We start from the raw sequence: 14,943 nt of genomic DNA on the forward strand, positions 1-14,943 counted from the left end.
TAAAAGTAACTCTTTATTAAATAGACATACAAATATATAATTTCACATTTAAAGGTTTTGTTTTTGTTTTTTTTAAGAATTACTGAATGAGAAGAAACTAGATCAATCAAGTGGTGGTTTCTGTAAACAATTCCCTAGCTTTAGTCATCTATTTGGGAACAAGTCATGAGTTAGAGATATTCAATTCCTTGCTCAGGAAAGGAAGGCCCCCTTCTTTCTTGTAAAGATCTCATAGTGAAACAGCAACTCCCTAGTGGAGAGTTATGCTGTATAGACAGCCAACATCTTGTAGTTTCCCCTACCAATCTGGCTTGGTATGTGATGGCCTTGTGTTGGCGTGTCACTCTCTCTTCTGTCCTTTCTGCCTGGCCCACCTCTCTTCATGACCTCTCTGTAGGTCAAATGCTACTAGAGCCATCCCATGCGTAGGTCCAGTGTTTTCAAATGTTGGAAAATGAAGATGCAGATGGCCCGATAGCTTTGGCTATCATTAGAAGTTATGAAATACAAAGGTTTTCAATAGGTCCTATGGTTCTCTAACTTGCCACTTTGAGTCAACTCATTTAACTTCTTTATTATCATCAGTTTTCGACTCTACATCTACTTCCATCCATGAAATCCTGGTGATAAGTACCATATAAACACCCAAAAGAATTTGAAATCATGGGCATAGTTAAAAAAAAAAAATCTTAAGAAAAAGATGGCAATTGCCATAAAATGTTTCCAAAACAGAAGATTATGACAATTTTAAATTAATCTTACCAAATTCAAATTTTCTTTCATTACTGATTTTAATTTTCATGAAAGGTGCTCAAGAATAAAGAGACTTCAGGCCAATTTCATCTTGGCCTTTCACCTGAAAGGTAACTTGTAAACCAACTAAATGCTTGAATTCTAGCATCCTGGGTGTTAGGAATCCCTTCTATCTCTACCTCAGTGGATCTGACTGGACAAGGCATGTGACCAGTCTATGGAACCTTCCACAATCCCTTCAGGGATCTTTAAGTTCCAGCAGTTTTCTGTTAACTGACATAAAGACAATACAGAAAACAATATACTTGTTATGTGACCAAATCCTGGTTTTCCCCCCTCCCATTACTTACCAGGGTCTGGAGTTTAATCAAAAACTTAAAAGAATTACAATGAACTTATTTCCCATTAGACAATAACCAAATAAATGCCAAACTCAGAGTTGTAATCACAAACTCATATCTTTGAAGAATGGGTGTATCATTGCTTCCTGGGCAGTTATTCTCGTAGCTGGGTTCAGATCTAAGAGTTTATCAAGGAGGTCATAAGCTTCATCAGGGACTTGATCCCAGCCTTTCAAATTGGCTTGATGATCATTCAGAGGAGTTTCTGAGACATCCCTACCATCTTCATGAAATGAGTCCCTTGGATGCTCCATATGGAGAGGGAGCTTCAGTTTCTGGTCAGTTCTCAATGACAGGGTTGATTCATGAGCATGGTTCTCTTGTTTTTCAACAGCTAAACTGGGAGTACCCCGAAGCCTCTCGCAGAGGGTCCTGAGATTTTGTGCTGGGACTTCTTTGCTGCATAATACTGATTTACCTAAAAGAGAACATTTTCCTCTAATTATTTGGCTATGCCAGTACCCCTTCCCCTAAGGAAAACTCACACATAACCCTATTCAGGATGCTTATAAAGGAAATAAATATTGAATTAAGTTGAAAGAAGAGCATGGTAATAGGGTTGGGTTCTCTCTTTCGCGGGATGGGAGGTATTTGGTGTGGATTTAAATCATGCCCGAGACTTACTGTGTAACCACAGGCAAATCTTTACTCTCAGGGTCTTCGCTTCTTTATCAATAAAATAGAGATTATACCTGTAGTAAATAATTCACAGGATGGTTGCGGGGAGACCTATATAAATGTCAAATTATTGTCATTATATGAACCTGGAAGACGGATCACAAAATTAGAGATCTAGATATAGAAAGGAACTCAGAGGCCATTTACTATAGTGCCCTCATTTTACAGATGAGGAAATCAAGGCCCAGGAAAACAGCAACTTGTCCCAGGTCATGCACAGTGTCAGATATGGATGAACCCAGGGCTTCTGACTACAGAGCTAGTATTCCTTGGCTAAATTAAGGAGAAGTCACTAAGATCAATGACTTTTGAAAAATGTAACTGTGTAGGCTAAAGGGCAACCTGACAATAGAACTATCTTACCAAAAACTACCAAAAATGTTTTTTTGGAATCATTTAGTTATATTCTCATCAGCCAACAATGGTCTTAAAAATGATAAGGAAGAGGCTTCTGCTCTTATCCCAAAGTCTGGTAAATACAATTAATTTCCAATGCCATGATGATAGCAGGTCAGCACTGTCATTTTTACACATGAAGGGCCTATATGGCCTGGAGTAAAAGAATGTCAGTCACACTCCCTAGTCATTCTGTGACTGGTGGCCTGCCGCCACTAGTTGAACTGTAATGTAATTTCAAACAGATATAGGAGATCCAAGAGAACACATCAGAACTAGAGGATTATTTTATTTCTACACAGTTATCCACTTGACCCAAACAAAATAAAAATTTAGACTTTTTCATAAACATTTATTTAGAGGCTTGCTAAGTTCTGTTTGCACTAGAGTACTAAAGAGTTCAATTTTTTGTATTCTGATTACCAAAATCCAAATAAGTCATGCTTAAATGTAGAGTACTATTTACAAATTACCTTAAAAAGGGCAGGATAGCTCCAAAAATATTTCTATTGCACTAAAAAAGTCTATTCATAACTAATCATAAGATTCTATGTTTTAGGATTATTAAAAAAATATACACATTCTACATTTACTTCATAGTTGATTGGCTTTAGAATTAGTGGTTGTATGTTTTCAAAGATAATGTAATCTTTGAGGCTGTATTTTCATCACTCTTCATTTAATATTTTCAACTACTGGAAATTAAGATTTTACCTAAAACTGGATAAATCAAAACATTTCAAGAATGTGGCATATGCTAGATTTTTTATCTACTAATTTATTAGAAGATAACTTAAATCTGCTTACCAAAAGTTTTAGCTGCTTGGATAGTTTCCCTGGATCCACGAATCGTCATAATCTGAGCCAAAGCAGTCAAATCATCACTTGCTTTATAAAATGGATATCGTCCACTAAGCAAAGAGAGGAATATGACACCTGCAGACCACATGTCAATGGCTGCAAACCAAAAAGAAACTGTTAACATCACAACCATAATTTTGTCACCTGTATCCTATACTTCAAATACAAAGTTTGCTTTTGAGACTAATAATTTATGTAAATACTTAAGTTTAAATGCAATATTCCAATAGAAAAGGATTAGTAAATATCTGAAAGTAGATCCAGGGAGATTTATGGAGATCAAGTTAATAAAGCCAAAGCTAGGAGAACACCTAAATCATATAAATCAAACACTGACCTGAGCAGACTTACTCCCCAAAGAAATGCCATCATTGTATTCTATTTTCCAATGGCACCCACAAATTTGATATTTAGCAGATCATTATAACCCAAAATTCAAAACCAAATATTAACACTGTGGGGTTTGGTGCCTTTCTTAATAGCAAGAAGAATTATGTTTGATATTTTTAAAAAAGTAGTTAAAATATGCTAAAAAAGGAGTGATTGAGGTCCTTTGTTCTCAAAGAAGACATGACATCAGGGAAGGTGATGTCATGACATGTACTGGAACTGGATTTGATTAAGGAGGCGCTATGCTAAATCACCACTCTCACTTTCTCCTTCAGAGCCATCTGGGCCCAGTGGCCAGATAGGAATCAGGATGACTGGAGATAGTCCTGGATGTGAGGCAATCAGGGTTAAATGGTTCGTCCAAAGTCATATAGATAGTAAGCGGCAAGCAACTGAGGCTGAATTCGAACTCCTGTCCTCCTGACTCCAAGGCCAGTGCATCTATCCAGTTGTCCTGATTGCCTCACATCCCAGGCCCTTCCCAGTCACCCTGAGTCCTATCTGGCCACTGGACCCAGATGACTCCGGAGGAAAAAGTGAGGCTGGTGATTTAGCACAGCTCCTCCTTACCCAAATCCAATTCACATGTTTGTCATGACATCACCTTCCCCGATGTCATGGTTTTCTTCAAGAATGAAGAACAAACATCATCAAAATAATCTGGAGAAGAAAGTGACAAACCATTCCAAGGTCTTTGCCAAGAAAATGTTAACTGGGATTATGAAGAGTTGGACACAGAAAGGAGTGATTACATTTGATCTTAATTCTTGTGTAGCTTCTACTACGTTAGATTGCTATTACCTAAATGACCCTGGTTTCAATTGGAAATAACTTCTGCCCTCATAAGCCACAGACCCAGACCTGGCCATCAAGGTCAATTCAAGAGATCAACCCTCTTGACTTCCTCAAGGACCACAAAGGATGGAAGTGACAGAGGTGGGTTTGGAATCTGGGCCCTAGGACTTCAGAGTCAGATGCCCTCCCTTGCACAGCCAGTGCAACCAATTGCAGGTCAACTTCGTAATCTAAACTTAGTGCCTCAGCGTGACCTTTGGGGGGCCCTGGAGCAATGGAACTCAAATAGCTTTCTACTTGCCCAGGTGTCTGGCTCTCTCTTTAGGATGCAGAGTTAGCAATTCCTTCAAACATATTTTCAGTGTTTTCCATTTGCAAAATGTTATATCTTTGGGGCAGCCACATGGCACAGGAGAGTACCTGGTCCTGAGTCAGGAAGATCTGAGTCTTATCCAGCCTCTGACACTTGCTAACTGTGACTCTCAGTAAGTCATTTATCCCTGCGTGCCTCAGTTTCCTCACCTGTAAAAAGGGATATGGTAGCACCTCCTTCCCTGGGTTGTAAGGACCAAATGAGATATTTGTAAAGTGCTCAGCCAGGGTCCATCACCGAGGAATCATCATGTAAATATTTAAAAACATCTCCATTGTCCCAGCAGTCTTCTAACAAGCTTACATAAGTGTATTTGGAGGACTTGGCTTAAATGAACTGCAGGGCAGGCTGTGAGGATGCAGGACCAAAGAACCCAAAGTGTTCTTCAGCCCTTGTCCTGCCTCAGGCCCATCCATGCTGGGTGACCCTGGGGCTCCTCTGGGTCTCAGACAAGGCTGGACTCCAGGCCCTCTCAGGGTCCCTTGCGGTTTTAAAACTACAAGCATCCAGGACCTCACTGGATAACCGAGCTGACCCACTGGTGAAGAAGCCCTGAGGATGGCAGAAAACAGAGACAGAAGACCCTCCCTGGAGGTCCAGCTCTGATGTAGACTGACTATGACCCTGATCAAGTTTTTTACATTTCCTCATCAAAAAATGGGGGTTATACTTCAACAACATGACATGCAATATCCATATATGAAGTGTTTCCAACCCTAACGCAATATATGAATGCAAGGCATTCATGTATTTATAGCTATTTTTCTATGCTAAAGGATAATTCTCTTAGCAGGGATTACCATCTAAAAATGTCTATCTTGGGTTCTTTTTTTAAAAATTTTTTTTATTTTTTTAAGGCAGTGGGGTTAAGTGACTTGCCCAAGGTCACACAGTTAGGTAATTATAAAGTCTAAGGCTGGATTTGAACTCAGGTATTCCTGACTCCAGGGCCAGTGCTCTATCCACTGCACCACCTAAGCTGCCTCTATCTTGGGTTCTTAAAAGCAAATCAGAAACAAGTAAATAAATAATGGACAAAAAACTGGAGAAAACTGTACTACTTTTTGTAACCCCAAATTGGACCCTCTATTACATGGTGTATTTTTAAAACTACACTAAAGCAAAACAAAAATTCAAATCTATATATTTTCCATTGAAAAGAAATCCTGAATATTAAATGAATCTCTGAACCAAAATTTCATTTGATTTGAATTCTAGCTATAAAATAAAGGTATTAACTTTGCAATGTGAGGACCAACTGTTCTCCCACTGAAATCAATTTGTCAACAATATGGTTTGTTGACTACAGCTCTAATACGACAATAAAAAAAACATATTAAAGGCACATTATTTTTTCTTCAGAGACACTATTAACAGGACTTTAGAGATGTTAACATATAACTTAGTGAAAAGCAAAAGGGTCAAATCTTAGACCATGAAGAGATGATAGTACAAAAACACAAAGAACCCAAGTTAACAAGTGTGAACAGGTGTTTGGTTTACAGCATTACGCACCCGTCGTTTGATTGGGACACTTGGTCAAGACCTCTGGTGCTCTGAATCCTGGTGTACCAGCTCGGGGAGCGACTTGTTGCCGTCTGGTAATAAAGAAAAAGACACACTTCCAAATTAAGATTGGTGTAGTCTCAACTCCCACCTGTTACCTTCAAGGTATGTCTTCTATTACCACACAATCTGTTTTCTAAGATGTGGTTCTCTTTTTGGAAGAATGTCAACATTCAAAGCAAGCAGAATGCACAGATTCTTTTGTCTGGTTGTGAAAAGCTTAAAAGCTCTTTATTAGAGTCAACACCACAAATTTATAATTTTTAATGATTTGACCCAAACTAAGTATACAATCAGTGAACAAATGGTCTAATTCAATAATGTAAGTAAAATGCCAGAAATGTTAGTTTACTTAAGAAAGAAAACTTAAGGAATTCTAGCCCAAGTCCTATGTAGTCCATCTAGAATTTAGTTGACTAACCTATTCCTTCATCTAAAATTTGGTAATATTTCTAATCTGTGTTATAGAATGTTATACCTATAACTGATTTCATATGGTTTTTCCTCTTTCTTGTGTATATGCTAAATTTCCACAGAAGTATAAGTTACAGCTTAATTATCATAATATCTCTTTCTTCTGCCCAGTGGGTAATTGAGAAAGATTTGCTGAATATCTAATAGTTTTTGCTGATAATTGCAAAATGAAACATTTGCTGATTCGTACTAATTTTTAACTAAATCAAATCAATCAATTCCTTATCATCTAATTTGCAGACTGTTCAGACCTTTTATTTCTTTCCCCTGCTGCTTGATTCCTGCTTTCTGATCTGTTTGTTATCATTCTTAGAAAATGGGGAGAAAAAAATAAAAAGAAATGTTCAAATTAGCCCATTTTGTTTCCTGTAAAATTCAAATGAGATTCTCTGATTATAAATTTAAATTATCCATTCCTACTCTGGTCTCCATTTCAAGAAAGGTTGAGAGCTTTGCTCTTTATGATGAAATCAAAATATACAGTGAAGAGACTATATAAAAATATAGCAGCACTATAGGTTTTCAAAAAATATTTTGGGAAAAGCTGAAATGGATTATTTTCATTGTCCTTAAATGTTAGAAAAGATCCAGTTTCAGTTCAATTTAATAAATAATTCCTGGATGTTAGGAGGCCAAAACCAACAGTCAAATAGTCTCTGCTCTCAGAGAGCTTCCATTCTACCATGGAAACACAACACAAATAAATAAGAATAACAAAAAACAATGAAAATCTCTAATATTTGGGGAAGAGACAGGTAATTCTTCATCAAAGGAGGAATTGGTAGCTGAAGATTAAAAGAAGCCAGGAATTCTGAAAGGTGAAGATGAGATAAGATATTTCTAGGTATGGGGGATGGTCTATGTGAACTTATGGAGGTTAAAGATAAAATGTCAAGTTCCTCTCTAGCAATGTAGAGTTTATAAAAGGGAATAATAATGCTAGAAAATTAGGATTACTAAAGACTAATCCACCAATGCTTCCCTTACTACCACCCTCAGGATGTCAGGGGAAAAAAAAGGCCTCCAGCACACTGAATGAAACCTCCCACTGGAGCACACAAAGAGTTATCTAGGATGGGGAAGTATGAATGGGCTGTGGGTAGCACTGTTGGAGCAAACACCCACAGAGGACATCCCAGAGCTATGGCAGTGAGAGTCTACTATGTGCTAGGAGTGTGTAGAGAGAGGTTCCCTAAGCAATTTATAATCTAATAGTTTTATATAGATTTATAATCTAATAGACAACATTCACTTCTCTAGTGGTTTCTTAAGATACAAGCAAGGTTCAGGATCTTAGAGATAAGAAGGACTTAGACATCAAATCATTTTACAGATAAGGATTGTGGGTGAAGCCTAATGTTCCTTTCACATGTGTATGTCATAAGATACAAAACACTTTCAGAGTTTAAAACTATGTGAAGTCATTTCTGGATAGAGTGATCTAAGTGAAAGATGAGACATTTGAGATGAGTCTTAAAGGTTATAAAGGAATGAGAGGCAGAAATGAAAATGGGTAAGAACATTCTAGGTGTTCAAGCAGTCTGCAAATTCCTTCTACCAACATGAGAACTCACAGAGGTTGGAGAATGGAAGGGGTGTTTGGATGGGGGGGGAAGTAAATAATGTCGTTAGACTACAGAAAGAAATATATAGACTGGGCTCACATAATACAGTTAGAATATGAATTTTTTTTGTTAAGCAATTATCACTGAAATCATTAAAGGTTTTTCAGTAGGGGAGTAACGTAATTAAAATGTTACTTTAGAAAGAATATAATTTGGCTACACTAAGTAACATGGGATATGAGCAGGCTACAACAAACCACAAAATGAGGACTAGCACAAGAAAAGTGGTACAAAAGTTCTCATTTATAGTGGATTTATGGGAGAATATGGTTAAGAGGTGGCACAAGATGGACATACCCAAATGGGCTGTGATCTTCATTAGAGAGAGTATAGTCTAGGACAATCAGATTAGAGATCTACTGAAATAAGTAAAAATTGAGGAAATAGAAAGTTAGGAATGGAGGGTAGGAATCGAGTTATTATGATTGTTGCTGTTAATACTAATATTTATATGGCATTTTCAAGTTTAGAAAATACTCTCTTAACAATAACTGTGACAAGCAAGTGGTTAAACTACTCTGAAAGACTAAAGAGAAATGAATGTGTGTGTGTGTGTGTGTGTGAGAGAGAGAGAGAGAGAGAGAGAGAGAGAGAGAGAGAGACAGAAGAAAAAGAAGAAGAATAGAGAAGGTCCTGGAGAAAGGAAGGAATCAAAATAAACTAAACTCACATCCTAATCATCCAGTCTACTAGAATCTACCTGTTGGGCTCTGGTCACACGTTCTGACCCCCTGCAGGCCATCTCCACCTACAGGTTCTATGAACACTGAACATCCACCCTCACCCTCTAGCACCAGCCATCTCCAAAGCTGACAGTCCCTTCAGCTTTAGTCCTCTTCCTCCTCCATGACCTCTTGTAACGCTGCTGACCATTCTCCTCTGCTGACCTGTGCTCTCTTGTGGTTCTCTTCCCACCCCTGTGACTGCAAATCTTCAGCCCCCTTTCTTCAAGCCCATTTTCAGCTGGTTCTTCATTAATCTCTTTTTCCCCAGGGTGGGGCTCAAGGCTCTATCTTGATCCCTATTCTCTTTTAACTTTGGGGACAACACAATCGGGACAACAGAAAGGAAATTGTCTTAATCATCTTCAATAAACAGCTGTCCAGCCTCTACTGAAAAGCCTCTAGCAAAGTCATAGAGCTCAGTACATGCTGAGCGGGGAAGAAATGCATATTGACTGAAAGGAACTCATTACTTCTCAAGACAACTCATTCCATTTTTGATGGGTAAAAACCTTACATTAAGATTTAAGGAGCTTAATGAAGCCTCATGCTGCATTTGTGTGTATTTGGAAAGAACCATAGTGACGTATTAGGCTAACAATAGGCATCTACTAATTTGCAAACATCAATCTACCCTTCTGGGGTGGATCTGTTCTTAAGAAAATGACCAGTGTTAATCAGGACTGGAATTAGATTAGTCAGCCACCCCAAGACCATGACCACAGAGCCAAGGGAATATCCCAACCTGAAACTGCCAACACTTTCTCTTGGTGATCTCATCAGCATCCATGGGTTTAATTATCCTCACAATGCAGCTGAATTCTTGTGACTATAGATCTAGTGCAAATTGATCTCTGAAACTCCAAACATGTATACACTTCCCATTAAATATCCTATCAACATTAGAAATTCATTTTCTTCCTAAGATCCTTGTAGCTAAGCTCTCCAGTTCCTAAGGTCTGAGTACGTTCCCTCCTGTGCTCAAACTCCTCAGTCTGGTCCTTCAGGATTTCCTTAATTTTACTCCAATCTCTATTTCAAACTTATTTCACCATATTCCCTCCACAATGGACTGTTGGATTTCCCCACGTTTATATATCATCTCTTGCTTCTAGGTTCTTCAACAAGCTTCCCCCCATCTGAAGGCCTAGATCTTGTTCCTTCTGTATTCCTCAGTTCAGGTGCTCCCTCCTCTGGGAAGTCTTGCCTCAAATTCCTCATTCCAGATGTTGTGCACTATCCCTATTCAATAACCCATTACATAATGTATGTACATGATGCATCTCTCCTCCCTTGTAGAGGGTAGTTAGTTATCATTCATTTGGAGCTGTAATGTAGAGTAATTCCTCTAGCCCCCAAAAGATTCAAATGTATTTGAGAAATGTTTAACAAAAGTTAAGAGACAATATAACACGGATAATATTAATTTGTGGGGTTTTTTTAAGTCAATATGCAACAGATAGGGATCCCTTTCATTTTGAGTTCGGCATTACTGATGTTAAAAAAACCTGAGGAAACATTCAATCCCAGGCCCTCACTTTACAGATGAGGAAACTGAGGCCTAAAGAATAAGAGTCCTGCACCAAGATATAACTGAGTTGGGAATCAAAGCCCAGTCTTGTAACTCCAAATTCTCTTTGTATTTAAGATGATTCTTCATCTCCTAGCAACCTACCAGAAAAATTAAATTACTTTGGTCTTCATTCACCTGGTAACAGCACCAAATGCTGTATCATATCCCCAGTCTTATTTGATCCAACTCTTTCTCGTACCAGTAGGTGTTGATTATTTCCCAGTCTTCTCTTGCTTCTTGCCCCCTGTGAATGTGCCCTGGGGAATTTCCCTATACCTGCCCACTTTCTTTCACCAGCTCTGGGTGCTCCAGTGTCACCTTTGATACAAGACTTTACCAGGTTTTACTGGCTGAAAATGCTCTTGCTCACCTTACATTTTCTTAAGAGCTTATCGTTTTAGACTTTTAATGGGACAATGTTCCTCTATTTCATGGGAATCTTATCCTGTCTACTTTTTCCACTTTTAAGATTTGGGGGATGTTAAAGACTCCAATTTATTTTCAAGTAACTCCAAATTTTCAGATAATCGCCCTGAAAGTCACTTTTTCTTCCTCTTAGATTCAGAGAAAAATTCACTTTTCAGAGCAGTTATCACCTGGTTTTAGTTATTCTGTGTGAGGGGAAGGGACAAAAATGAAAGAGGAAAGGCAGAAATCATTATGTCAGCAAGTCAAATGTGAACTTCCATGGTTCCAAAAAAGCCATATTGTCCTTTCAAATTATTTGCATATTACAGCAAAAACTGTTTTCCTAATAGCATATGCATGTGAAATGAACACCACATGAAACTAGCCATCAATTGGCTGCCTTGCAAGGAATGGCTCTGCTCCTGGGGCAGTACTGGGGCAGCCCTGAGATCTTCTCACTCCCTGCCCACCAAACTGCTTCAGACAATTCCCAACCTGTCGGACACCAACCAGGGATTCGACGACACTCTCCAACCACATTACCTTGAAAGGCAAATGCTGCAAACTTGATCTGTTGCATAACAGTGACAGGTCAGGTTAGCTGGGCAAGTGCTGGCAGTTTTTCTCGTTATGTTACTGGTCACAGTTTTTGTAGAAAGAACCTTCTTTTTCGTTGCGAACTTTCTAGACGTGATATCCATTGGCTTGGGTTGCTTTAAGAGCTGTAAAGAAAAGTTACATTGTTTTCTAGTTTTGAGGTTTTCTAAATAGTATCAAAAATAGGGATGGCAAAATATAACTTCTAAAGTCATAATGCATTACCAGGTTACAATGCCCATTTTAATCTGCTCAAAGATTTCAAGTCTTCCAGTTTTGTAAAACCCATTTTTAATGATTATATCTACTCAAATCATATTAGGTTACATGAACACAGTGCCACCTGTATTTTCTTGGAGGTCTCTATAACACTTGTAGAGAAGTATAAGAAAGGGAATATTCTCGTGTCTAACTCCATTTCAGAACCACAGACTGAACAAAGAGACTAGGTTATTACTAGCTTACAAACCATACTGATGTAAATATCTAGAACTAGGAATTTAGGTCTATTTTCAAAAGTTATTTTCCCTGCTCTGGTACCAAATTTCAAGTAAGTCACTTGAAATTAGAACCAGGAAAAAAAAAGTAATTTTCAACCATTCAAGGAGTATTTAGTTACATGCCGAATAAAAATTTAGTCTATTAAAGGAAGCAAGCTCACTTTAACTAGAACAATAGTTAAAAAGGCATCAAACCATTTGCAATACTTCATGAGTAAAATGCAAGAGTGAACAATCTGGGGGACTGCAGTTCAGGCCAGATGTCCAAAGCAGCCACCTCTGGGGTACAGGTTACAATTCCCGCTAGCAGGTTCTAAGTCCCTAAACTGTCAGTGAGGGTGACTCATTGTTCGGCATTACTTACTTTGGCGGCAGGGCTCTCATGTGAAATGGAGCTTTGTATATTGAAATTTCTTTCTCCCAATACAGAGCGCTGGACAGAAAGGCCTACAGATGCCTCCTACAATACCAACAAAAACAAGGACAACAAGGATTATATCTGTAATACTTTCTGCCAGCTTTCCTCTGATATAGTTGTGAAAAGAGTTAGGGGACAAACAAAACCAGCTACAAGCAAGTCATCCTAAGATACCACAAGATTTCTGTGAAAGAAGACAGGAGTTGGAATAGAGCCATCAACCCTGACAAGGAACACCCCAGCTCCCCACGGTGACCCAGAGAAGGCCGAAAATCCTCTACATGGATGTGATACTTTGCTGTGAAGCTAAAATGGAGATAGACACTGGAGAAACGTTCTTTTCTGCATGAGCTACAAGGACTGTTGCCTCAATAGAAGAATCCTTACCCAATTTTTTCTTATCACAAGCAGGACAAAATCAAGTCTTTTCTGTTTTATACAGAAAACAAGTGACTTTGTATTATCCTAGGCATGACCAGAATGTGGTTTATAAACCTGGGAGCTAAATTTCCAATGTCATAAAAATAACCGAAATAATTCACTATAAATCTTATCAAAATGCTGTCTGCTGAAGACACATACCAAAAGCAAAATAAAGAATCACCAAGTATTGTTTCAATGTTATATCCCCCCCTGTTGGATGAAAAAAAAATACACTTTAAAAACAGTACAATATTATCAAAAACAAACAAAAAAAGGGGTAGAACCTTTCCATCTTTTCCTTGTTTAGTCTGAATTTGTGCGTATGAGTAGGGCCTTTTAACAGCTGTTTGAGTAGCTGACTGGGAGAGCGCTTTTGGTGCTGGGACACTCACTGAAACCTGGTTTGCCATGATTACATGAGCTTTATTTTGTGAGCAACTTTCCTGTTGGGCTTCCGACTGGACTAGTTTAAGAAGCTCTACTTTTGTGTCACGGGTTCCTTGGGCCAAGCCAAAGTCTACCAAGGCATACCTACAAAAGAGAATTGGGCAAACAGGTTAGTTTTGTTACAGTTCAAACAATGGAAGGGTATTATTATAATACAACCTATTATGTGTACAAACCATATTCAAAAAGAATCAATCTGCTAGCAAACAATCAATACTTGGTTCTATTTTCTTTCCTGAAAAACAGACAAATCTTCACTAAGATGGGCTCCTATAACCTGCTCTTCATCTGCCATTCTCAACTTCAAAGCTGGGTGTGAATTCTATCTCTCGCTGTGATTCCTTGTTTTTTGATTCTAGCAGTAGGATTGTAGGGCTTCCAGCTTGCTACCATACCAGAAACTTTCCACGTTAACAAGCTTATAAAATATGCAGTCTAAAGTTACACAAAAGCTAAATATGATTCTGATTAAAGAAAGCAGAAGGACAAAAAATGTGGTCAGATGTGTGCAAAAAGCACAAATGAGAAATGTTCTAGCCTTGCTGTCATAAACAATGTGTTATGATAATCACATCATTTATCAGCACACAGAAACATGTGCAGATTGTAATATAACCATATATCTAGCCAAAGTCAGCATCAGTAAAATAAACAAAAAATAAGCACCAAGTTCAAACACTGGCCAACCCAATAATGCATCATTTACCATTCAGTTCAGTTTTGAACACTGGAGTTGTTCCTTCTTAAATTTTTTTTATTGCTTTGAGGATAATGGATAATTCCCTTTTGCTGCAACAATTTTGTTTTCTTGTTAAGTTTTCAAAAAGCATTTTCAAAGGGAATACTTTTGCCATAGACTAGAAGCTCAGGGCCCAGACGGATTATCTTGACCAACACTTGTACGTTATCTGTTCACTTTACACACTCACTTTTTAAGGCGCCTATTGTACAAGAAGTTGCTGGGCTTTACATCTCGATGGACAATACCAAATTGATGAATGCGTCTCAAAGCTTTAAAAAGATTAAACATATATTCTCGGACTTCTTGAAAGGAAAGAGAATTCAAAATTTCCTGAAACAGATGTTTTAAGAAGTATAATTAAATGATTATTCTCCATTTAGAAATCAAATTATTTAAATATAAGGAGCCCTAAACTCACCAAAAAGGATTCATGTTCCAGATACGGCATAGCAATAACCACATGATCATTTTTTCTAAAGCAGTACTTCACTCCCATGACATTATCTTGCCCCCTAGAGGAAAAATATACAAAGAAAAATCAGAACGCTTGTAACCTTGTTGGCTATTTAGAAATGCGCTTTTTTAAAGCACAAATTATGTTTAAAGCCTAACTTAAAATAAGAAGCACAATTCATTAGGGGATCCATGATTAGTTGACAATCAACTTTTATCAATAAAGATATATAGCCAAAGTTGGGATTTTTTTTTTTTTTTGCAAGGCAAATGGGGTTAAGTGGCTTGCCCAAGGCCACACAGCTAGGTAATTAAGTGTCTGAGACCGGATTTGAACCCAGGTACTCC

General features: G+C 38.0%; 1 protein-coding gene across 2 annotated transcripts in view; it reads right to left on the minus strand.

Moving 5' to 3' along the window:
- The window catches only part of CDC7 (cell division cycle 7), a 22,686-nt gene continuing 7,743 nt past the window's right edge, over positions 1 to 14,943 (minus strand). For both annotated transcript variants that reach the window (XM_074221694.1, XM_074221695.1), the window contains exons 4-11: positions 14,561 to 14,654; positions 14,330 to 14,472; positions 13,238 to 13,484; positions 12,477 to 12,572; positions 11,559 to 11,737; positions 6,163 to 6,245; positions 3,036 to 3,185; positions 1 to 1,572 (exon numbers count right to left, since the gene is read on the minus strand). In XM_074221694.1, coding sequence (XP_074077795.1) covers positions 1,199 to 1,572; positions 3,036 to 3,185; positions 6,163 to 6,245; positions 11,559 to 11,737; positions 12,477 to 12,572; positions 13,238 to 13,484; positions 14,330 to 14,472; positions 14,561 to 14,654 — 1,366 coding nt within the window. In that variant the 3' untranslated portion in view covers positions 1 to 1,198. The remainder of the gene's footprint in view (positions 1,573 to 3,035; positions 3,186 to 6,162; positions 6,246 to 11,558; positions 11,738 to 12,476; positions 12,573 to 13,237; positions 13,485 to 14,329; positions 14,473 to 14,560; positions 14,655 to 14,943) is intronic.

The sequence above is a fragment of the Macrotis lagotis genome, chromosome 2, assembly GCF_037893015.1.
Source record: "Macrotis lagotis isolate mMagLag1 chromosome 2, bilby.v1.9.chrom.fasta, whole genome shotgun sequence".
Lineage (NCBI taxonomy): Eukaryota > Metazoa > Chordata > Mammalia > Peramelemorphia > Peramelidae > Macrotis > Macrotis lagotis.